Consider the following 25,363-nt stretch of genomic DNA (forward strand, 5'->3'; position numbering starts at 1 on the left):
CTAAATAACTTCTTTTAACATTTCTTGTAAGGCACGTCTACAGGCAACAAATTTCCTCAATTTTTGTTTGTCTGAGAAAGTTTTTATTTCTCTTTCACTTTTGAAGGATAATTTCATAGGATACAGAATTCTAGTTTGTTTTTTTTTCTCTCAACACTAAATATTTCACTTTACTCTATTCCTGCTGGTGTGGTTTCTAAGGAGAAGTCAGATGTATTTCTTATATTTGCTTTCCTATAGGTAAGGTGTATTTTCCCTCTTGCTGCTTTCAAGATATTTTCCTTGTCGTTGATTTTCTGCAGTTTGAATATGATATGTCTAGGTGTAGTTTTTTAATTTAACTTAATTTTTTTACTTTATTTATCCTACCTGATGTTCTCTAAGCTTCCTGTATCTGTGGCTTGGTGGCTGACACTAATTTGGGGAAATTCCCAGTCATCATTGCTTCAAATATTTCTTCTGTTCCTTTCTCCTTTTGTTCTCCTTCCAGTATTCCCACTATGTGTATATTACACTTTTGGTAATTGTTTCACAGTTCTTGAGTATTCTGTTCCGTTTTTTTCAGTCTTTTTTCTCTTTGCTTTCAGTTTTGGAAGTTTCTATTGTCATATCCTCAAGCTCAGAGGTTGTTTTCCTCAGTCACGTCCAGTTCACTAATGAGCCCATGAAAGGCATTCTTTCTTTCTGTTACAGTGTTTTTATTGCTAGCATTTCTTTTTGATTCTTTCTTAGGATTTCAATTTCTCTGTTTGCATTATCCATCTGTTCTTGTATGTTGTCCACTTTCTCCATTCAAGGTCTTAGCATGTTAATTGTAGTTTTAAAAAAAAATTTCCTGTTCTAGGGGCCAGTTCGGAGGCACAGGGGTTAAGTTCTCATGTTCCGCTTCGGTGGCCCAGGGTTCGCTGGTTCAGATCCCAGGTGTGGACATGGCAGTGCTTGGCAAGCCATGCTGTGGCAGGCGTCCCACACAAAAAGTAGAGGAAGATGGGCACGGGTGTTAGCTCAGGGCCAGTCTTCCTCAGCAAAAAGAGGAGGATTGGTGGCAGATGTTAGCTCAGGGCTAATCTTCCTCAAAAAAAAAAATTTTCCTGTTCTGGATAAGTCCAATATTCCTGACACATCTATCTCTTGTCCTGATACTTGTTCAGTCTCTTCAAACGGTGTTTTTACCCTTAATGTGCCTTGTAATTTTTTGTTGAAAGTTGGACATGATGTCCTAGGTAAAAGGAACCGCAGTGAACCAGCTTTTAGGACTGTAGTGGCAAAGTATGGGGAACGGAAGTGTTCTAAGTGCATACAGTCCTACGAGTAGGGCTCAGTCCTTTGGAGAACTTGTGCCACTGAACTGTGAACTTCACCAGTGCTCCTCAAGTTGTTTCCCCCCTTAGTGGGAGTGGATGGTGAGAGGGTGCTGGAGTTAAGTATTTCCCTTCTCCCAGGTGGGTTAGGCTCTGATAAAACCCCAGCAGGTTAGGTTCTGATAAAATAGTATCTCCTGAGGGCAGGCCTTGTTAAGAAGAGCAGAATGCTCTAGTGTATTTCAAAACGGTTCCTTTTCCCCTCCCGCTGTCAGAAGCCCAAGGAAACTTTTCCTGAAATTCACTGTGAGGACCTGGTACAGCTCCTGGAGGTAAAACTCACAAAAGTGTGGGGACTCTCGCGACTGGGTCCCCTGGAGTTTTTCTCTCTCAGACTTGCCCACACAAGCCTCCAGCAGTTCCAAAACTGAACGCCAACTGTCACTGTCAATTACAGTTTGGGATTTCCTGCCCTGGCCCTGGCGCTGGCTGCTGTGAGGTTCCAGCTCCCAGGTTTCTGCTCTGGTAAGTTGTGATCCTCTGAATCCGCCTGTCTGTCTCTCTAACTTTTGGTACAGCAGGTTTGCCTTGTGACCTCACGTCTCTGATGGATCTAAGAAGAGATTTTTCAGTTTGTTCACCTTTTTACTTGCTGTTAGGACCGAGTGGTACTTTTTAAGCTCCTACACGCCAGATTGAAAACCAGAAGTGCTCAATTAGCATTCACTTAGGTGAAGAAGTGGTGGCTTCTGTCAGCTACAGAAAGGCACAGATTCCTGAAAAGTTCCGTGTAAGTTTGGCTTGGTGCAGGGAAGAAAGGGGGTCCACATTTATGGAGCATTTGTTCTGTACAAGGTACCTTCCTTCCCCTACATCCTGCAAAAATACTTCTCAGTGGGGCTTTCATCATCATTTTCCAGAAGAGGAATCTCAGACTCAGAAGAGTTAGCATGTATCAAAAAATCATATATTAAGTAGAAGAACTAGAAATAACGTTATTAGCTTTTTAAAAAATGGACATTTATTGAGCACATGCTGTGTGCCAGGCTGTGCAGAAGGAGAGCAGAACACAGTCCCTGTAAAGCAAAAGGATATTACAACACAGGGTCTCATGAGTCCTCCAAGAAGGTGAGCTAAACATACACCAAGAAGGGCTTCCTCAAGGAGAAGCGTGGTCTTGAGGGAGCATGAGTAGGGGTTATCTGGGACAGGGGTGGCGGGGCTGTGGAAGCTGCCATAGAGAGGAAAGAGATTGTGCAAAGCACAACCTACTTGAGGGAACTGCAAATGGCTTGGTGTGGCTGGAGCATTTAATGTGTTTTGATGATTGGCAAGGGATGGGGAGGAAGGGTGGGGAGTCAGATTCTGATTTGAAGGTCCCCATGTATTATGATAATTCTGACATCAATGAGGAGCCAAGGAGGGTTTTAAAAAGTGGAATGCCATGATAAGCTTTGCTTTTCAGCAAGATGATTTTGATGGGTGAGAAGCCTGGGGCAGGGAGCCTGGTTAGGAGACTGTCTCAGTGGTCCCCAGGAGGAAGGCTGAGGGTGGGAACCGGGGCAGTGGCAGTGGCAGTGGAACCGGAGAGGGAAGGAGTGATTCCTGCAAAGGAGAACTGACCAGCTCTTGATCAAACTGATGTAGAGAGGGAGAGAAAGGAAGGAGGCTGGAAAGATGCCCTTGTTTCTGGCTTGGGCAGCTGGAAGGATGGTGGTATCACTCACAGAAATAGGAAAAACAGAAGGAAGAACAGATTTTGTGGGGGAAGACGATGAGTTCAGTTTTGGACGTGATGAGTTTCAGATGCACATGGGAAATCCAACTGTTGCTGTTTAGCAGGCAGACCTACGTGATAGGAGCTCACCAGGGGGCTCTAAGTGAAGCCGAAACCATGGCTATGACTAAGCTTCCCAAAGAGAATGTGTGCAGTGAGGAGAGAAGGGGCCACAGCCAGGAGGCTGGGGAGCACCCATATTTAAATAACAGACTGATGGAGGGGAGTGCAGCAAGGAACAAAGAATGACTGAAACAGGAAGTAGGAGGGGCTCCAAAAGACAGGGAACACATTGAGGGGCAAGAGCTTTGTGGCTGAGGTGGGCTTGGTGCTCACCAAACCCATCTCTCCTTTCCTGCACACTAAATAGGCTCCGTTTTCCAGCTCCCTTGCGTGTAGGGAGTGCCAGTGACCGGAGATGCCAAATGACTGTGGGCGGAAGAGCTGTACACTTACGAGCAGGTCTATCTTTGTCATGCTCTTTTCCTTCCTGTCCATGATCCCTTTGGAAGTAAAAGAAGCTCTGGAAGGAAGGCACTCAGGTTTTGAGTTTTATTTGCTACCGTAGCAGAGCCTAGCTTATCTTTCCTGGTCCTGGCTCTGCAGTCAGACGACTGTGTTTGAATTCCGTCTTTCCCTCTTGCCAGCTGTGTGACCTTGAATAAACTGCTTAATTTCTCTGTGCCTCAGTTTCCTTATTGGGATAACAATATAATAATAATAATAATAAATAATAAAATATATATTTTTTAAATAAATAAATTTTAAATAATATTTTAAAGTATATTTTAACAAAATACAATAAATAATAATATAATATCTATCTCATATAATTGTCTGAGGATAAACTGAAGTAATAAATGTGAAGCACTTAGAACAGGATTAAATACTCTAGAAATGTTAGATGCTAATGGAGAGGAGAATGTCGAGAATGGGGGGATGGTTGACAGCTGGGCTCAGCGAACTATGGCCTGCAGGTCAAATCCCCTCTGCCGTCTGTTTGTGTACAGCCTCCCCGTTAAGAATGGGCTTTTCAAATAGTTGAAATAAATCACATGAAAGTGGTATGGAATTCAAATTTCAGTATCCATAAATGAAGTTTTACTGGAACGCAGACACACCACACTCCTCTGCTTAAGTATTGCAGTGGCTGCTTTTGCACTACAATGGCAGAGTCTGAGTAATTGCAAACAGAGACCACACGGCCCATGAAGCCTAAAATATTTGCTACCTGGCCCTTTACAGTAGAAGCTTGGTGAATGAACGCAGCAAAGGTCAAGAAAGATAACGAAAAAGTGTTCATTAGCACATTGGCAATGGATTCCCAGTGACCTTGATAATGGCTTTATTTGGAATGGTGACAGTAGAAACTGGATTTTGGTGCCAGGCCAACCAGAGTTTGGCTCCTGACTCCACATCTTGCAGACTGTGTGGTCTTGGGAAGTCATTTAACTTCTACGCGTTTCAGTTTCCTCAGCTGTTAGCTGGGATGAACAGAGCTAACTTCTTGAATGACTGCAAGAATTAGCAATAATGCATGAAAACCATAAAATACAGGGGCCGGCTCCATGGCTGAGTGGTTAAGTTTGCACGCTCTGCTGCGGCGGCCCAGGGTTCGGATCCTGGGCACGGACATGACACCGCTCGTCAGGCCACGTTGAGGTGGTGTCCCACATCCTACAACTAGAAGGACCTGCAACTAAGATATACAACTATGTACAGGGGGCGGTTTGGGGAGATAAAGCAGGAAAAAAAAAAAAAAAAGATTGGCAACAGTTGTTAGCCCAGGCGCCAATCTTTAAAAAAAAGGAAAGAAAAAGAGAAAACCATAAAATACAGTGTCTAAGCCAGCCTGGATGGCCTAACGGTTAAGTTCGGCACGCTTCGCTTTGGTATCCTGGATTCGGTTCCGGGGCACAGAACCACACCACTCATTTGTCAGTGGGCATCCTGTGGCAGCAGCTCACATAGAAGAATTGAAAGAACATACCACTACACAAAACTACGTACTGGGGCTTTCTGGGGGAAGAAGGAAGAAAAAAGGAGGAAGATTGGCAACAGATGTTAGCTTAGGGTGAATCTTCCCCTGGAAAAAAAAAACAACAAAAACAACAAAGAAACACAGTGTCTTGTTTACAGAATGTGCTCAATAAATGCATGTTCTTGATTCATCTAATCTCCTGCCACCAAAATTGCTGTTCCTTTATGGGTATGCCTTTTTACTTTCAATATTTTATTTTTGTCTTCTGATGTTTTACATTATACGCCGTCTTTCCTCATATCTCACCTCTTTCCTGAGGCCATCCTAATTAATGTTGATCATCCTATTTAATACTGTAATCTGTCCCCCAGCCCAGCATTCCTAACTCACTTACCCTGTTCTATTTTTCCTCTTCTCATAGAACTTCTCACCTCTGACAATCTAGAAAACTAATTTATCGTGCCTATTGTTTTCTATCTGTCTTCCCCATTAGGATGCAAGCTCCTTGTCTGTTTTATACAATTATATATTTCAAGTGCCTAAACAGTATCTGGCACACAGTAGGTGCTCAATTAGTATTTGTCGAATGACTAAATGAAAAAAGAAGAAGTGAGGATTTTTTTATCCTGCTCAGGACTAGATGTGCTCCTTCAACCTGAGGACTTGTCTTTTCTCACCTCTGTAAAATTCTCAACTATCATCTGTTAAGATATAGCCTCTGTCCCATCACCTCCATTTTCTCCTTCTGGAACTTTTAAAATACTTCAGCCCAATCATTCTACCCTCAGTGTCTCCTAAGTTCCTCCTTATATTTGACAACTATTTAGCTTTCTGCTTTATTCTAAGGCAATCTCCTCAGCTCCATCATTGAGTTTCTTTTTAGCTCTGTTGATTAAACCTGTTAATTGAATTTTTATTTCAAGGACAATATTTTTTGTGCCTAGAAGTTCTACTTCTTCCCTTTTCCTTCCTGCCTCTTCCTTTCCATTCTTTCCTGTACCTGTTTCATGGTTTCTAATCTTCCCTTTATCTTTGAATATTTTAAACATTCCTTTATTAAGATTTCTTTCAGACTCTTCTGTTATCTCTAGTTCTTGGGGCAGGAAGTCTTCCATTTGTTTAATTAGTTGGATTTCTTGTTACGGTTCATTTCTTTGTGCAGCCTGTAACTTTGGATCCTGAGCTCAACGTCGATAGTGGTTGTCCAGCGTTTGCCTCTGCTAGGGTCTTAAGAGTCAGCAACTGGAGAGGCTCCAAAAACGACTCACTGACTGGCCTGCCTATGGAGGCAAAGCTGGGAGGCAGGATGGTGCAGATGTTCGGAAATGCGCCCTAATTTCCCCACTGTGAAACTACTTGTGTAACTGTAGGCAAATCACTCTTTGATGCTTAATTTCCTTAACTATAAAATAAATAAGCAAAGCAACATCTATTTCTAGAGATGTCGTGAGGAATTAGTGAGATAATTAAACTAAGGAACTTAGCACCATCTTTAGTATGTGTTAAGTGCTAATAAATGCTAAAAAATATTATAAATACATGGGATCTATTATATTACTTGTAAATATTTTCTCCTTGCTTTGTGATATAAGGGGAGAAACTAAATGCTCATGAAGATAGCTTCTGAATACATATATGAAATGTATAGCCAGCTGGTACACTGGGACACTGGTGGGACCTCTCTGCTTTATTTGTGACATGTATTAATTGAAGATGGGAAAAAACCCCCAGAAGAACACGTTCACTCGGCTTTCAGCCACGGCAGAGGAGAACTGATGAGACATGGAAGGAGATTTTAGGCATCCTTTTTGAAAAATAAAGCCTAATTAGAGAGCTGGATCATTTGCCAACTATTTTGGATCGTTAAAACATAGCAGTAGGGAGAGTTCTTCTGCTGAGAGCAAAATGACCCAGATAAAGTTCTTTCATTCAAACAGAAAATATATTTAACATCTTGGCTGTGTTGTCATTGGTCGTCGGTCCCTTTCAAAGGTTAGAAATAGAAAAGCAGAGCCCTGATCTTGTAGCTGATGCTCAGTAAATACTGTTGGGTGATTACTGGGAAGGGACAGAGACACAGGCAAATTCTTGGGCAAGAGAACCTCATGTCACCTCATTTCTATCTCATGCCACCTTTGACCACAAACCTTTCCTGAATGAATTGCCATTCTGGGTCTGTAGATACAGGAAGGCTAAAGAGCCAAACGTAGTGAGTGAAAGCTGTAGGCTACTGTGATTTATCATGGAATATATTACTCGTTATCTGTAAACACGTCACAAAATGATTTATAATTCTGATTCTCATAAAACACTTACAAAGACTTAAATTAAAAACATTTAAATAGAGACATATTTTTAGATTTTAATTACCTGATCTTCATAATCAGATCCTGTATCAATGATCTCTCCCGTGTCCAACATCATTGAAGGATCCAGGTCACTCGAACCTAAGATTAGGAAAGAAAGGATTACCTGATGGAGGCTCGCTGTGCATGTTTCTAAAGCAAACCATCTCCCACTCAGTTTCCATATTATCTTTATGGTTACTTTAAATTCACAAACATTTCTAAACTCTTCCCAGCTGCCAGGAACTATGACTGGGCTGTAGATGGAAAATGGAAGTACTCTGGACACTGTCTCCACCCTTAAGAAGATGACAATCTTGTGGAGGAGGTTGATCGATCAACAGCAAGGTTCAGAAACCAAAAAGAAGGAGCTGCCAATTCTGACTAGCAGTGGAGGTGATGACAGAGGTGGGATCCTTCATGAGGAACTGATCTCTGAGCCCAAACTGTGAGGGTAAATAGGATTGTCCAGGGCGAGAAGCGGTTTAGGGTGTGCGGTAGTAACTGAGGTAGAAGGGACACAGTGAGCAAACTATAGAGTGGGACCAACAGGGGTTTCCAGAAGTCAGAAGGGCTGAGCTTGCTCACTCCATGAAAATGTGAGAAGTTTTTCCTCCAGCTTTTGGGTCACCTTAGTCCCTGAAGGTGAGAAAAATCAGGTTAACTTAATATATTAATATAGCAGGTTTTTTCCCCCTGGTGCCGCAGGTTACATTAAATTGCTTACCCATTAATCCCCAAGGCTTAAATTTAAACCGGTAGTTTCAATAGTGGGGCTCCTGAAGCACAACTGGTTCATTGTCCTCATCGAATGACTCTTTCCTGCTGGGAAATGTGCATCCCCTAACTAGCCAGAAAGACAGAATTCAGGGCTGCCCATAAAATGCTATGCACCCTGTGAAGAAACCAACCACTCCATGTTTCATTGCAAATATGGCCTTGCCAAATAGTTTTGGTTGGAATATGCAATGGGTAATCTTTACTGAAGATGAATTTTTAACAGAACTTCAAGTATCTCACATGCTTCTCATAAGTGGACCTCTCCCAGAGAGGCTGCTTTCATACTTTCTTCCAGAAAGAAATTGAAGAGATGTTCTCACACAGTCTTTTCTCATCTCTTCTCATCATTCCCCCTGCTGTTTACCAAAATAACTAAGTAATAGCCCATTATCAAATTGACTAAGTACTCAGCAATAATATCCTTGATTATTGTGTTTGTATCTTCAAAATTTTTTTAATGGTTGATAAAGTTTTTCAAAATGGAGATACTTGACTCATCAAGTCATTTTGGAAAAGCAACTAACCGTAGAGTTGCCAAGTATAGTTGCATAGGTGTGTATGGTACAAGTCTAGGTGATGCTAGTCACATCGTCAGGGCAGCGCTTGCCAATCCCATTGTTAATAAAGTGCTTGCTAGAATGGAGTTGGGAAGACTGTCCCACATGCTACTATCAGAGTGAGACTACAGGGGTGAGAGGGAAAATTTAATTTTCTGCATAGATTTTTTTAAGTAGTGGGGTCATATGTAAGTTTTCTATCTTCGTGCTTTTGGTATTTTTCAAATACAAAATTTTATAAGGTGTATCTTAAGGCCAAAATACTTGACTGTCTTGAAGCCCAGTTTGCCCTTCTGTGTCGTGAGGCAGTAGAGATGTCACAAGTGAAATGTATATTTTTCCACTATAAGATCACAGACATTTTAGAACCAGTATTTCCCAGAATCCCACCCCCTCGTTTGTAAAAGAGGAAAACGAGCTGCGGAGTACTTCAGTAACTTGGCCAAGGTCATGTAGAAAGTGAGTGAGATCACAGACAGAAGTCGTGGCTCTCATTTCTCCTAACACACTCTGCTGACTTCAAATTCTAAACAGGAGCAATCCAAATGGCTTTGTAAATAGGGTCTTTCGTTACAGTACTCTACAGTACTCCAGGAGGGGACCTGGACGAGGATGCCCTCTCTTCCACATTGTGAGAGAATGAGGAAGAGTGAACGGTTGATACTGAGGCATGTCTCTGGGAGGCTGCGGAAATGGAGGAATCAGAACTGGAATCAAGGAGTGTCCCTCCAGCCTGTGACAATCAGTGCTCCTTTCTAGGTGGCTGCTATTGACAGCATTATTAAAGGCAACACCAATTTGATTTAGCTTTCATTACTTCCACAATACGGATCTTATCCACCACTTACTAGTGGAAACGGTGATAGGTACTTGGATTCAACTGACACCCTCCCCTCAGCTGTATTTAGAGTGATTCATGTGGAGAGAGCCACGCGACCTGAACACAAAGCCTTAGTAAACATATAGCTGTTTTAGTTCCTGTGTCCTACTTATTTTATTTAATTAGAAACAGTTCTTTTGGTTGTTTTAAAAAAGCACAACGTGAAGAGCTCTTAAACAACCCAGTTAACAGATATTACACATTAATATTTGAGACCGGAACAAGATTATTAGAAAACTATCTTCAGCAATGGTAGAATGAAGAGATCTTGGTGGAAACCGCCCCCACCCCCCCAAATAACTCTTGCTTATAAGGAAGAAGAGATCGGCTTTCATAATAAAATGCCTTTAACAGAAATTTTATTGTATCATTAAGGGATGGAATTTCTTGACATGTTGTTGCTCTTGGCAACAGTACTAATATTTCATAGAAGGTAAAGACAAAGGATGTCATTATCGGCTCAGATAATGATTGAATAGCTTTCATTTTCTTTTAGTATTGGTTGCTTGGTTTGCTGAAAATGGGACCTTTAATGATAGTCTAAGGTTTGACATACAAAATAGGGAGGTAAATATAGCCATATGTACACATTTTTGCCTTCTTTCATTGGACAGTTTAACATACATAAAACAACTTCAATGATCTTGTTACTCAAAAAAGACAGGAAAATTAGGACATTTTGAAAAAGTGATAGTACGGCTTTCATTTCTCCATATTTTAAATTTTTTGATTTCTTTTCAAATTTAAAAATATTCTTTCTATAGATAACAGAGAAAGGTATGAGCCAAAACAGAGCCCCACAGGGAGCACTCAGTCACCACTTTTAGATGTAGAACGGTCTTTGGAAATATTATTTTCAGGTTGTCTCCTTAAATTGAAGTGGAAAGATGAGTCAAATTGGCCGAAGAGATAGCAGAAGGATAACCGTATAGCTTTCTGGGACAGCGTTACAGATGTTTCTCCTCCTAGTGGATCTTCAACCAGGAGTTTTAGGAGGGTCCTCCTCCACTTTGAGTAACAAATAAAGGGACACCACTGCCAGGCAGGGCTCCTGGGGCAGTGCAGGGCGTGTGTAGGCAAAACTCCTCCAACACTTCCTCTGCCCCCCAAAGGAAAGCGGTTTCCCCCACGCCCCATCCTGCCTCTTCCACTAAACTAGAAGCCGCTTTAAGTAGGGCTGTACTCTATCTCCGAATCTAAGAATAAAACTTAGAAATTCTACGCATTCGACACATGTATGCCGAATGACTGAAAAAAAGAATAAAAGGACATTTACATTTTATTTTTTCAGATCTTGATCCTCTTCATTCCCTCTACACACATTAAATCCTTTCTAAGTGCCCTAGGCATTAGGCACGGAGAATCCAGCTCTAATCCCAACAGGCGTGGAAAGTGTTAGTCACAGTTAGCCTTAGAATTCATTTGAGGAAGAGTACTGTATTTCTTTGGAAAAAATTCAGACAGTATTTGGGACTAGGAGGTGAGCTGTCTGAGGCATCTGGTGTTGCTGGAACGTTCTGGGTGAGAAGGGGAGGGGGGATTTTCCAGTTAGTCCACGACAGGGCTCGGGGAAGAGGGGAAGAGAGAGATGGAGAAGAGAGTAGAAACAGACCTAGGAAAATGGGGTACTGTTGCGTTGAATAAGATGTGGCCTCTCCCTGTGACCCCTCATATTCTCAGCAAAGATACTAACTTATATGCAGCCTCTTCAATGTGACAGCCACACGCTTTATGCACATAAGCCATTTACTCTTCACAACAGTCCTATGAGGTAGCACTATTAGCCCCTCTTTATAGAGGAGGAAACTGAGCTCCAGAGAGATGGAGTGATGTGGCTGGATGGCTCTGCAAGAACTACTACTGGCGGCCTCTGGGGAAAAGGAGACACTGCAGACGGGGCTTGAAGGGTGCGGAGGGTCAGAGAACGACATTCTATGGTAGGGAGGCAAGCAAATGCACGCTCCGCTCTGGAGCCAAAGAAAATTCTGTGTGGCCCTGAGTCAACGTACTTAGACAAGTGGTCCAGCTGAGGTAGCCAGCTTGCAAAGAAAGGGCTTCTGTGCCATCTCCTATGAGATTTACACTGGATATCAAACTCACACACACGCACACATCTGTCCTCATGAAGTCTTGCACTCTAAGAAGGGAAATAGATTTTTAATAAACAATCATATACCTAATTATGGAATCACAATGGCAATGAACACCCCGGAGGAAAAGTGCCGGGTACTATGTAAGAGCCTAATCTAGTCTGAGATGGGGTCTGCGAAAGCTTCCTGAGGAAATCACATTTAAAGTGAGCTACTGAGTGGGGTCTGGCCAGGTGAAGGACGGGGCTGGGAGCTGTGAGGGTGGAGGAATGCAAATGGAGACAGGCAGTTCCAAGTAACTTGTGCAAATGGCCAGGGGCAGGAAGGTACTTGAGGCATTCAAGGAACTGGAGGAAGCTGGTGTGGCGGATGGGAGGTGATGCTGCGGTGGGAACAGGACCGCTGCAGGAAAGCTAAGGATATTTCTGCCATATGAAGGACACTGGTGCTCAGCCTGCAGGAAAGTCATTGAAGGTTTGGTTTTGTTTTTCATTGGGGAGGCGTGGTGATCAGAGCTGTATTCTGTGAGGATCCCCATGGCGGGACAAACAGGAGAAGCCAGGGATGAGGAAAAGGCCATCCATTTGAAAATGAAAAGGCTTTGTCATTACAAAGCCTTCAATGAGTGCAGTGGGGAGAGAGAACAAGGAGGGGACTCCCAAGGGGTCCCTGAGGAATGACAATTCGTGTGGGCCATGAGAGCAGGAACATTTTTGCCTGGCTCTCTTAAAAGAAAAAAACTGCATAATCTCACTTATATGTGGAATCTAAAAATGTCAAATACATAGAAGCAGAGAGTAGAGCGGTGGTTACCATGGGCACGGAGGTGGGGGAAATGGGAAGATGTTGTTGGCCAAAGGGCACCAAGTTGCAGTTAAGCAGGATAAATAAGTCTAGAGATCTAATGTACGGTGTGATGACTAGAGTTAATAATACCGCATTGAAAACTGGGAATTTGCCAAGAGAATATATTTTAGGTGCTCTCATCACACACAGAAAAATGGTAACTATGAGAAGAGAAGAAATGTTAACTAGCTTGACTGTAGTAATCATTTCGCTACGTATATGTGTATCAAATCATCATGGTGCACATCTTAAATATAATCAATTTTTACTGAAAAAATTTAAAAGAAGAATTGAAAGTCATTCCCATGGAGGTGACGTGGGAGTTATGGGGCAGCTGAGATTCTGCAAAGAGAGAACGGAAGAGCAGAGGGACCAAACGTGGGGGCAGACAAGTCACAGAGCAGAAGCCACAGACATGACTTGTTTAATCGGGTGAGTCACCAAGATCTACAAGCCTGAAAATTTCACCTACATATGCAGGTTTCTGTTTTCTCTTGAAAGAGTGAAGGATCCAGCAATACCGGCTCATTTCTTAATGGCAGCAATAGCCTGGAGCTGAGAAGTGGCTGCCTTCCGTAGCGGAGGCATCGCTTATTTCTAGTTTACCACATTCTCTCCCAGGCTGACTTCACTCACCAAGGGCTGTTATAGACAGAACAGGCTTATCTTAAGGCTGAAGCAGAACCCAGCTCTCAGGGGTGTCAGGAGTGGAAGGGAGCCAGCAGGACTTGGACTCCTCTGCTCATGAGCTCAGAGGTGTAGACAGGAAAGAGTAGGCCCCTGGAAACCTCTTCTATAGGCCAGGCAGTGTGCACTCTGCCAAGGGGACTCGGAGAGAATGAGGACACAGCACCTGTCCTCAGGCAGCTTACGGACTAGCACAGGAGCCAGTACAGCGGCATTACTGCAGGACTAGGGCCACCTTGGAGAAATGTCATTTGAGAGCCACAAAGCACCAGGGTTCCAAAGAAGGGGCAGCTTACATCAGCTCCTCCATTCTGCTGTACTAGCAAACTGAGAGTATCTAGCAGCTGGATATTTGCCACAGAGGTCTAAATATACGTTCTAAATAAAATATGCACTTCAAAAGCACAGGTGTATAACATTTTTCAGAGCAGCTGTAGTCTTGTTTACAAGATCTTACGCGCTTCTCAATATTCCATCTATCCTGGCATAGGCCATCTTTTTGTCAATATCACTGGACAATTAGGCCCGAGAGTTTACGTTAGTTATCTGTGCTCTGTGGGCCTGCCCAGAAAGATGACCACCTTGCTCTTCTTTTCATCCTGCCTTTCTTTGAAGCTATTCTTAGGGGGCTTCAAAAATGGCTCCAAAGTTTAAGTGATTATCCTTTTTCTTTGCAGCCTAGAACTGTTGATCTTTATCCTCTAAGGCCATAACTGAGAAGAAAGGTCAGGACGGGGACAAAGACTTGAGAGTCGTCCACATAGCATTGATAGTTGAAGCCATGAGGGACAACGAGTTGACCCAGAGCCAGAAAGTGAATGCGAGCGAGAGAAGTGTCAAGGACAGAACTGTGAGAACTGCCTACCTACAGGGCTGTGATTGCCCCACACTTCTGGCCAACGTCCAACTTCGAGGCGAGAGCATGTAGGAAGAGAGAGGGCAGAGCCTCTACAGGGCTGTGGGTGGGGATGGGAGTGGCCACCAGATAAAAGGGGAGGCTTTTTCCAGGCAGTACAGGAGAGCTGTGTATGAGTTCAGCAGTCCTGGAGGAACTGTACCTTTGAACTGTTGCACAAAGTATGGGCGAGATGAGATTTTTTTCTGTTAGAGTAACATAGGTCCTCTGCCACGTTGTGACTACCTGTGAATTTACATGTGTGATGACTGGAAGAAAAGCAGTAGCTATGAGGGCCAGGTGTATAGTCCTTCTTTTCGATTTTGTTTTGTGCCTTTATTTTTAACCCAGAAAGTATAAAGCTCTGAAGACAGTGTCATCCTTAAAACCTTACAGCACTTTTTTGAGCTCCAACAATACTACAAAGTCCCAGAGGATCAGGGCATGCTGTTGCCCAAAGGACGCAGTGACTTACCTGTTGCAGCCTCTTTGTTTGGGAATAACTTGCTGTCAACGGCCGCACTGATGTCAGAGAACACCTCATCCTCGTCTCGGTCGGCATCAAACTGGGGGAAATCAGGACAGACAAGTTGGGAACAGGAGAGTACATAAATTAGTTCTTCCCAAAGCATAATGAGCATGCTTCACACAAGTGCATCTCTAATGAAGCCTGACAAGGGGAATTAAAGTGCTCAAGTCTTTAATCAGACATTTACAGGGTTTCAGCCCAGACCTCACATCAAACAGGGAAGGCTCTTAGGAAATATACAGTCACTTAACGGTTAAAAAAAAAATGTGTAGAATTTTCTTAATTTCTAAAGTAAACTTTAGAAAAAATGATAATCGAAATTTACCTTGTGCTTTTCTGACTCCTAATATTTTGTTTAATTAAAAAAAACTCCTTGGAATTACATAATTCTAACAACGAGGGAAAGATTTTCTAATTTATTGTTTAAAAAAAGAGAGAATCCTCAAACCAAACTTTAGATGCTATACTAATACTATAGATCCTATCACAGATGTAGTCTATAGACATTATAGATTTAGATGTAATAAAAATTACAGATTTAAATATTCATTTTACCATTCTCTAAAATTTACAAAATTTTAAACATTAAAAAGTGTGGTTATATTTATAAATCCTCTATTTCCCAAGTTGCGCAGTGGTTTTTTTAAGTATGTGTTTGTCTTTTTAGTTTTTTTAAACGCAGCTTTACTAAGTTATAATCAATATACAATAATCTGCACATATTTTAAGTGTACAAACCGATACGTTCTGACTGCATACCCTTGTGAAACCTTCATAAAAACCAAAATGATGAACACATCCATCACCCCCCAAAGTTCCCTTGTGCCCTTTGGGAATCCCTTCCTCTTAACCCCCTACCAGGTCGTCATTGATCTGCTTTCTGTAACTAAAGACTATTTTGCATCTTCTAGAATTTCATATAAAAGGATTTGTACAGTATGCAATCTTTTTGTTTGGATTCTTTTTTTAAAAAATTATATGACTTTTTTTGGTGAGGAAGATTGGCCCTGAGCTAACATCTGTTGCCAATCTTCCTCTTTTTTTCCCCCTAAAGTTCCCCAGTACGTGGTTGTATACCCATTGTCTGATTCTTTAACTCAGCACAACTATTTTGAGATTCATCAGTGTTGTATCCATTGTTCATGCCTTTTCATTGCTGAGTATGGCTATACTCTTAGTCCCATCCTGGGTATGTTTCATCTCAGATATTGTAGTTTTCATCTCTAGATGTTTGATTTGAGTCTTTTAAAAAAATCTATGTCTCTATTTAAGGTTTTGAACATCTGAAATATAATTATAATAATTTTTAATGTCCTTCTCTGCTAATTCTAACATCTGGTGTCAGTTGTGAGTCAGTTTTGATTGATTTTCTCCCCCATTATTAAGGGGCATATTTTCCTGTTTCTTTGCATGCCTGATAGTTTTTTATTGGATGCCAGGCATTGTCATTTTGACCATATTGGATGCTAGGTATTTTTGTATTCCTATAAATATTTTTGAGCTTTGTTCTGGAATGCAGTTTAGTTACTTGGAAACAACTCGATCCTTTCAGGTCTTGTTTTTAAGATTTGTTGGGCTGGACCAGAGCAGTGTTTAGTTTAGGCCTAATTATTCCCCACTGTTGAGGCAAGACTCTTTGAAGTACTCTACCCAGTGCTTGCTGAATCAAGAGGTTTTCCAGTCTTGGCCATTCCAAGCCTGGTGTGAGCACCAGCTACTGTTCCTGCTAATCCCTTCGGGTGGCTTTTCCCAGCATCAGGTAGTTCCCTCACCTGCCTGCACTGATTAGCACTCTGCTGAACACCGGAGGGGAACCCGCTGTGGATCTCCAGAGTTCTCTCACAGTGCATCTCTCGCATCTCTGATACTCTGTCCTCTGAGCTCCAGCCGCCTGGGCCACTTGGACCCTCAGCCCCATCCACTCAACCCATGGAGTCCACCAGTCTCCACAAGACCTTTTTCTCCCTGCTCCGGAGCCTAGAAACTCTCCAGCAGTGAGCGGGGCAATCGAAGGCTCCCCGTGTCTGTCTCCTTTCTCTCAGGGAATCACTTCATTGCTTGATGTCCAGTGTCTTGAAAACTGTTTTCTTAAAATATATTTTTTCTATTTATTTTTTATTTGTTTCATGAGTGAGGGAAAGTCTGGTCTCTTTTATTCCATCTTTGCTAGGAGTGGCGATCTCATCCCTTAATCTCTTAATCTTAATTATTATCTCGAAGATATTTAGGAAGATTTACGCAATTTATTCCTTTATATTCTCCTACTGAATGGTTCATTATTTTTAGTGAGGGAAATTTAGGAGCCTTAATTAGGAAGTTATTTCCTCAGCCCTCCGCACACAGAGAAAGCATGTCTATGTGGTGCTTCAAAGTGCTTTCGCTGTGTCACCTCAGCCTGTGGGAAGGTGAGGCCGACTTCTTCTTTCTATTTGACAGGTGAGGAAATATCTACGCAGACATACAGCTTATAAGCAGAGGAACTAGGACTCGAACTTAGGAAGACTGACACTTCCCATCCTAGCAGGCTACATATGACCGGCACAGTAAGGCGAAGAACGAGCCCTTCTGCTCAAATAGCTGTTAAAAACACAGCCTTTAGTCCAAAAGCAAGGAGAGAAATGTAGGTGGTGGTTAGAGTAGATGCAGGAGACAACAGAGGCATCATTAGTGCCATTGTAATGTGCTGCTTCCCACACCCAGATATGGCTGGTGCTTTTCTTTCAAACGATCTGTTAGCTATCATCAGGAAGGAGTAACATCCGCTAAGAGGAGTTTTGTTTCTATTTTTTTCTTGGACTTTTGAGAGATGGGTGGCAGCATTGTCATTTTATAAATGAAAGAGCATAAGCCTGGGATTCCTAGAAAACAGAGCCTAAGGCAAAGCTTACAGGTTGACACTTTATTGGGGGTGGTGTGTGTATGTGTGTATGTGTGCAACCCCAGAGCAGAAAGTGTGAGGGAAGAAGGGAAATGAGGCAAAGAAAGAAGGAGAACAAAGGTCAGGGGCTACATTCCTGAGCTGAGTCCACCTTCACAGGAAGACACAGCTGGTAGCTCAGTCTCCAGAAAGGCTAACTGGACCCACCACATCTCAGAACAGTCGGACGCGGAGGAAGGGAGAGGCGTTTCTGTGCGGCTCCTTTCAGTTTCCTGTCTTTCATTCATCCAAGTTTTCCCTATGAGGAGTTGAGTCCCCACACTTCTGGACTGTGTGTCTTAGCCCCTGGGGCAGCCACTGGGACGCCAGACCCTGTGCCCCAGGGAACAGGACAGCATCGGAGTCTAGAAGTGCTGAGAGGAGCCAAAGCCTCTGCAGGTCTGGTCTGGTTAGGCCCGGCTGCCATCTCTGCAGAGACTTCCATCATGGTGGGGATGCTGAAGCCCAGCCGTCCACCCTGAAGAGGCTGGCTGGGGCCGTCAGCAATGTGGAGGTACAAGGCAGTGGTGGACAGGGCTCGCCATTCAACAAGCAACAGAAGCCCGGGGCACATGGGGTAAGCGAGTCAAGGGAAGCTTCTCAAGTGGGCTCAGACAGCTTAAAACTCAGCTACAGTTGATCTGAATTTCTGCTCCCCCCCGTAGCGGCTGTCTGACTTTGAGCAACGTGCTGCTCCCTCTTCTTACCATCTATACAGTGGGATTGCTGTGAGGACTAAAGAGATGGTACATTTAACACACCAACACAGAGCCTGGCATAAATTGCAGTCTTTCTTTTTCTTCTCTCTTTGGGTCCTTAGGGCCGACGGGGTGTATCCTATAGATCTTTGATTGCTTCTGTACTTTGGACACACACACACTTTTTTTCTTTTAAACTTGGGGATTGTGGAATTAGGAATACAAGAGACTTTGAGGCTTTCTAGGAGATATTCTATTTCCAACTGATTTGAACAAGGATATGTTTAGTTCTAGCACAGACTAAAGTATCCGATTGTCCAATCCAAAAGGCAAAGTGCGAACGGTACACATCACTCATGAAAGCATTCAGCCAATATTTGCTGAGTAACTACTATGTCCTAGAGAGACTCTTCGACTGACCACCCCTACGTGTTTGGATGGTGAACATGGAACCATGAGGAAGGAAGGCGACACCCACACAGCCAACTCAACTCTGGGATTATGCAGATGCTGCTGAAGCCCATTTACTCCTGCATCAGGACCACAGAATTTAACCCAGACTTCCTTATTTTCTGTAACATCCCACTTCTACAACTCCAAGCCAAGCTCGGAACTCTTCTCTCCAGTTTTCAGGAAACAACGTGGTATGTAGACCTTGGAGGGCACTCTGATCGAGTACTATCAGAACAACTGCCACGTACTCGGCAAAGAGTTTTACAAAATGGCAACAGGCATTGTTGGAGAGGTTGTGTATATTTACTTGTTTTAGCATAAACCATACACATCGATTGTTCTCAACCAGGAGTAATTTTGTCTTCCCCTCCCTCCCCCACCTCAATATTGGGCAGCGTCAGGAGACACTTTTGGTGGTTGTCACAACCAGCAAGGGGGATGCTACTGGCCAGGGATGCTTCTAAATATCTCGCAGTGCACAGGACAGCCCCCTCACAACAAAGAATTATCCAGTCTAAAATGTCAGTAGTGCCAAAGCTGAGAAACTCTAATCTATACCAAGGCATTCTCAGCTTTTGGGTTTCTAAACAGTGTTTTGAAACTCAAGTAGCGATGATTTTTCTTTTCTTTCTTTTTAAATAAAAAGATTTTGAGCTGCAAGAACCTGGGCTGTTAACTTTAAAATACAAAAGACAGCAGAAGAGATGCTGCTGCAGGGGTGGCACAGATAAAGGGTGCTGAAGGTTCTGGGAAGAAAGTTTATTTACATCTCCTGGGTCAGAAACTAGCTTCAGAGGGCAGCTGTAATTGTGTGCCACTACACCAGACGAGGTCTGAGGTCGCTCCCAGCTCTGAAATTCTGTGATTAGACGAGCACTTTATCTTTTTGGTGATTGCTATTTAATGTCGAGCAAGCTTAACAAAACTCTTTCCTTACTCCGAGGGAAAGAACTCACAGAGGACACGGTCTGCATAATCTGTTTTATGTTGTTTAATGTAAGAGGGCTGGGCAGGTCAACTGGAAATTTCAAAATGAGATGCTTACCAAACTCCCTAGTTCACTCACAACGCATGTTTTAATTTGAATAACAAATGTTGTATCAGTTTTCGAAATCATACAAAATACATCTAGATTAGGAAAGGAAATTAAAGTAGAGGGAGTAGAATTAGGCACCATCTGAGGAAAAAACGATGATAATGGTTTGCATTTTTAATGGCATAAATGAGTTTTTGTTTTCTTTTGGCTGTGATTTTCAGGCAGCTGCAGGCTGCCCAAATCTTCTCCACAGAGACAGGGTTTTCTGCATTCCTACCTCTACTAGCTAGTAATGGTAGGTCTATAAAATATCCTAAGTGGACTTGAAGGGAAAGGTAATAATTCGATGTCTCTTTCCAGATCCCACCTTTCATTAAACTTAGGTCTGTCTTCCACTTTCTCTCTGCTTCATCATTTAAGGAGGAAATAAATTGGCTCTCTTATTAGTATTGTCTCAGTTTTATATAACCCTTAAGTATCATTCTCTGAACATCAAATAAGCTTCTTGATTTTGTTTTTATTTCTCCCTAGTTCCCTGCAAGGAGTTTCAATTAAGCATGCTCTCCACCAGTGGCTTTCCTCATTTGCTACTGGAGATTCCTCAACACGCAAATAACTGGCCCTTCAAATTTTCTCTTATGTTTAGAGACTTCCCTCTAAATGAGTGTTTGGTTGAAGTTCTCTTTACAATGACTTTGTTTTTCTCCAAGAAAAATTGGAGACTGCACTAAAAAAGTAATAATTTAAAATCTTGTGGTAACTGGAGTGAAATCTATAGTTACCAGCGATGGAATGACAGTTTACACTATTCTGCAGAACTATCTTTCTAAAACTTTATAACTAATCATAAAATTCGAAAGAGAAGCACCTAAGTGGATTTTGTGGGGGGTGGGTAAGGACAATATTCTGTCTGAGAAAGCCAAATCAATTCTACATTTTGATGAGCAGGATTCTTGTGGTATGGCCTTGCTGAACTACTGCTATATGTAGAACGTATTTCTCAACAGAATAAAATAAAGGCTAAATGTGAAAGAAGATAGATCTAAAAACACACGTGATTGGTATACAAAGTGATGAGTATAGAACTTAGAAAGCTGTGGATATCTTAATAAAAGACTCTTCTTCTCTCAGCTTTTTGTACAGAATCTTCATTTCCCTGGATATTCAGATTATAGATGTCCACCAGCACCTGAGGCCGGGCCTAGCTCAGCTGCTCTTTCCCACATCCCAGGCAGGGCTTCAACACCACCTTTGACTGAGAGGCAGCACTCCAGACTCCTTTCCCAGAGCTGCTTGCTCTGATTATCTCATTAGGGGATGGTGGACCCAAAGCCAGGCCACCCACAAAAAGAAGGCAGAGGCTAGGTTTTAGGTCACGCAAAAGGTTGCTGATGAGAGAGAAGGGCCAAAGTGTAAAGAATTCAAGTCAGTGGTGGGAACTGGGCTCTAGAGCAATTCTTGAGCTGAAGGATGGGTGCCTGCAGTAGCTGATTATTTAAATTTTGCAGGATCACATAGAGCCCTAGAGCAGACATCCTCAGTCTGACCAGTGTCCACATCACGAACGGATATCAAGTGCCCCAAATTCTGCTCTGATCTGTAGGCATTATCATAGGATACGTTGAAAATTAAGTGGCTGCATGTGGAATCTAAATAAAAAAGCCAAACTCATAGAAACAGAAAGTAGAATGGTGGTTGCTAGGGGCTGGGAATTGGGGGAAATGGGGAGATTTTGGTCAAAGGGTACAAACTTCCACTTATAAGATGATTAAGTTCTGGGGATCTAATATTCAGCATAGTGACTATAGTTAACAATACTGTATTATATACTTGAAAGTTACTAAGAGAATAGAACTTCAATGCTGTCACCACACACAGATTGTAATTATGTGAAGTGATGGATGTATTAACTAACCTCATTGTGGTAATCACTCTGCAATATGTACATGTATCAAATCATCACATTGTACACCTTAAACTTACACGATGTTATATGTCATTTATATCTCAATAAAGCTGGGGAAAAAGAGTAAAATAAAATTAAGTTGCTGCAGAAAGCACACAAAAGGCACATACATTCTAATGGAAACAGCTGAAATAAACCCCTGTTTAGTTGATGACAAAAGGATTTACTATTTTTTAAGATGATGCTACTACGTGAAGCATTGCTTTTCACTCAAAAGTTAACTAAGAAATAGATTTGGAGCAAATAGGTCAATGTAATGGATTTTGTCAAAGTTTTAGACTATGTCTTGGCATCACTATAGATTCTTTCTAATCCCTTAAACGGCCTACATCACGCAATTCAAGTCAGTAAAGATGTATTGAACACCCACTTTGTGCCAGGTGTGTGCTGGGCACCAAAGACACACAGAGGGAAGATTAAATCATGTTAGCTTTTCCATAATTATTAAGGCATCAACAAGGACTAAAATACTCTGAAAAGACTTGATAAAGAAAGGTTAAAAGAGGAAAATGGAGAATAGACAAGATATGCTCACTGTAGATAAGAATCTCGTTGTGCAGTTTCTACTTTTTTTCCACTGCACCTACAGGGGTCTGAGCCCAGCAGTTAGATAATAAATACTTGTCCAACAGAATTAACCAGAAATTCAGTTAATTAAAATACCTTTTCCCCTTCCTATTTTCTTTTCTTCTTCTCTCCTCCCAGCATTCAGCAATGTGAGGCTTTATAAAACTACAAGGTGGTGGGATAAAGATTTAAACCTTTGCCAAGAAAGCTTCCAAACTAAAGAAACTAGTTCATCCCAAGAGGGCAAATTTCAGCCTTGTGACATCTGGTACCTTTCCTAATTACAGGCTCCATTCTTCCCAGTGCTCAAGCGTCTCCTGCTACAGGGCCCTAAGTCGTACCCTGGGAGCCTGGAAAACCGCTGTGCTGCCCGAGTGCCAGATGTGTGACTAGGGGCTAATTTAGGCCCTGGGAAGATTAGGCTCATTCTGTTTTCTTTTATTTATTTTTTCTTTTCTTCTTTTTCCCTCTTAGTTGAGATGTTTCATTCTTTTATTTTTCTAAATTTTCTCTCCAGTAGTGTTGACTTGAACTACCATAGTCAAACACATCAATTAATAATTACATGGGAGATTCAGTGGGAGATCAAGCAGAATTAAAGAGGTCAGCTTGGAAAATGAAAACCTAAGAGAAACGTATCTTACAACAAGAGCACAGGACATTAAGATGAAACACATCACTAACAAGTAGAAAAATGGTTCGAATTTTAAATCAAATTCCTTTTTAGTTAATACATACATTCTACATTCCCAGTATTGAGAGAGTGGCTTTCTCTTTTACAAAGTTCTTTAGGATAGCATTTAATATTTATGAAAACATTTTATTGGAATAGTCAACAATCATTCTGGATAATAAAATAGCTGTTAGAAGAATCATGTTAATATCTCCCCTTACTGGATGTGTGGACACAAAGTAAGTATGACTTTGGGGAAATTAATTTAATTCAGTCAAATATGGCAGTATCTCTGTCCTCATGGAGTTTAAGGTCTATGTTGAGAGACTGACAAGTCAATCATTAATAACAGTTCCATGTGGGAAGGGCTGTGGTATGGATGTACCTGGGATGCCCTTGGGGCTGGGGCTGGGCAGGTGGGTAGTGTAGGGTTAGGGGATAGTCAGAGAAACTTCCTGGGGAAGCTGATCCATGCATCAAGTTCTGAACAAGTGAGACTAAGAAAATGAAGAAAGGAAAGGAAGGGTATTCCAAGGAGAGAGAACAGCAGTAAAAAGAAATGAAGGTGTGAAAAGTCTAATTTCTTTGAAGAAAATGAGAGTGCCTTAAGATCTTGGGGTTCGCCTTGAGAAGTGATAGGGTGACACACCAGTTTGCTTACCGAAATTATATGAAGGTCTTTTTGGGGTTTCTGATCTGATAACTGCTTCCTCTACCAGAAATTCCTGGGCGTGTGCACATAGCGAGTGTGTGCTGGGTTGTGCACACAGGAATGTGACAGGTGAGCTGATGTGCATAACAGTAGTTATCATTTATTGAGCACTTCCTATACTCTAGGCAATAGACAAAGCAGTTTGCCAACATCTCGATTAATGCCCAGAACTACCCAAAGTATCAGTCTCCCAAGGAAAGAGTTGGCTCAGAAGGCAAGTGCTTACTTAAGGTCACATAACTGGTGGAGAACAGGACTAACAGAGGAACTCAGGCCCGTCTGACTACAGTGCCTGTGCTCTTAAGAACTAAGCTATTTTAAGTCTTGGGAAGAACAAATCCTATGTTCTTAGTTATACCACATTCATTTCTTTTTCCTCTCCATTTTTAGCTTTAAGGTCATTTCCAAATTCAGAACCATTTAAACAACCATCCTCACTTTTTCCTTTACTCCCTAATTCAGGTCTAGCACTTTGTGATAATGTTGTTTGTACCAAGTTCCCGAAAAAACCCAACTGGTCTTTGTTTCAGAATAATTAACTTATTAGCAAGATCGCTATGACAGGCTTGATGGTAAAAAGTAATTAAAGAATGGAAACAGAATGGAGGATTGCTTAACAACCTAATAGCCACTGAGCCTTATGGATAATTGAGCAATTTTTGCCCAAAGTTTTAGGAAATATATAAATGACGCAAGAGGGAAAAAGAAAATTACGACAATGGAAGTCTGATTTGTAACAATGAGATCTATATTTAGGTCCATGGGCAGAGGAAGGTAATTAATACACAAATAGATAAAAACATCCCTTTAAATGCTTCTAATGCTAAGAATTTATGTGGATTTAGCTGATTCAGCTATAAGGATGGTTAATCCCCTTATTCTTCTGCTAAATTGGTTAGATTTCTGACTAGAAGCAACATGTAGAAAAAGAGATTACTTGCATGCATAAGCAATATCTACATTTTATTTGTTGAATTTTGAAATGGATCATTTAGAAAAATAATTCTATTGGCCATATATCACTCAACCAACTATGCACTCAGCAAATTCAGATTCAAGAGTTGATTGATTCTGTTGAGTAAGTATGGTATTGATAGATCTTTCTGGCAGTAGTTGAGGTGGATGGCTAGAGAGGAAGAAGATGAGTAAGACAAGAGATACAGATACAGAATTTGCCTCTTTCTCATCCCACGGAAACTCATCCAACTGTGAACTGGCTCCACTTTCTCTATCAGTTTTTTTGAAGTTATTTTTTGTTTAATTATTCCTCTATCTTTTTTGTTTTCAGATGTACTGGAGATCCTAGAAGAAATCTTTTCTAGTCTCCTGAAGACATCAACAATGACAGATTCTGTTCTACAAAGGTGTGACTTCACTCAAAGACAAGGTGGGCATAGCATCCGGAAAGCCAATTAGCCTCCAAGCTGCCTTGAGCCAAGTCTGCTTCTCTTTATATTTTTACCTCTGCAACCACGGGCACAGTGAACTTCCTCCTAAAGGGAACTGGAATTGGTAAACTTTCCTAAGGTACAAAGAGTGCAGAGCATTTGCAAAGCAATAGGCTCCTCCAAAATTTTATAGACAATGTTCCACTTGGTCCACATGGGACATGTCAAAGGAGACCGAAGCCAACCAGAATCTGTTAGGAGCCTCAGGGAAAAAAGCTGAGCCTG

The 25,363-nt window shown here is 41.9% G+C and overlaps 1 protein-coding gene across 4 annotated transcripts in view; it reads right to left on the reverse strand.

Moving 5' to 3' along the window:
- Positions 1-25,363, reverse strand: part of AK5 (adenylate kinase 5) — a 224,024-nt gene that overhangs the window by 92,791 nt on the left and 105,870 nt on the right. For all 4 annotated transcript variants that reach the window (XM_014740125.3, XM_005610487.4, XM_070268838.1 and 1 more), the window contains exons 7-8: positions 14,615-14,705; positions 7,430-7,506 (exon numbers count right to left, since the gene is read on the reverse strand). In XM_014740125.3, the coding sequence (XP_014595611.2) occupies positions 7,430-7,506; positions 14,615-14,705 (168 nt within the window). The remainder of the gene's footprint in view (positions 1-7,429; positions 7,507-14,614; positions 14,706-25,363) is intronic.

The sequence above is a fragment of the Equus caballus genome, chromosome 5 (assembly GCF_041296265.1).
Source record: "Equus caballus isolate H_3958 breed thoroughbred chromosome 5, TB-T2T, whole genome shotgun sequence".
NCBI classification, from domain to species: domain Eukaryota; kingdom Metazoa; phylum Chordata; class Mammalia; order Perissodactyla; family Equidae; genus Equus; species Equus caballus.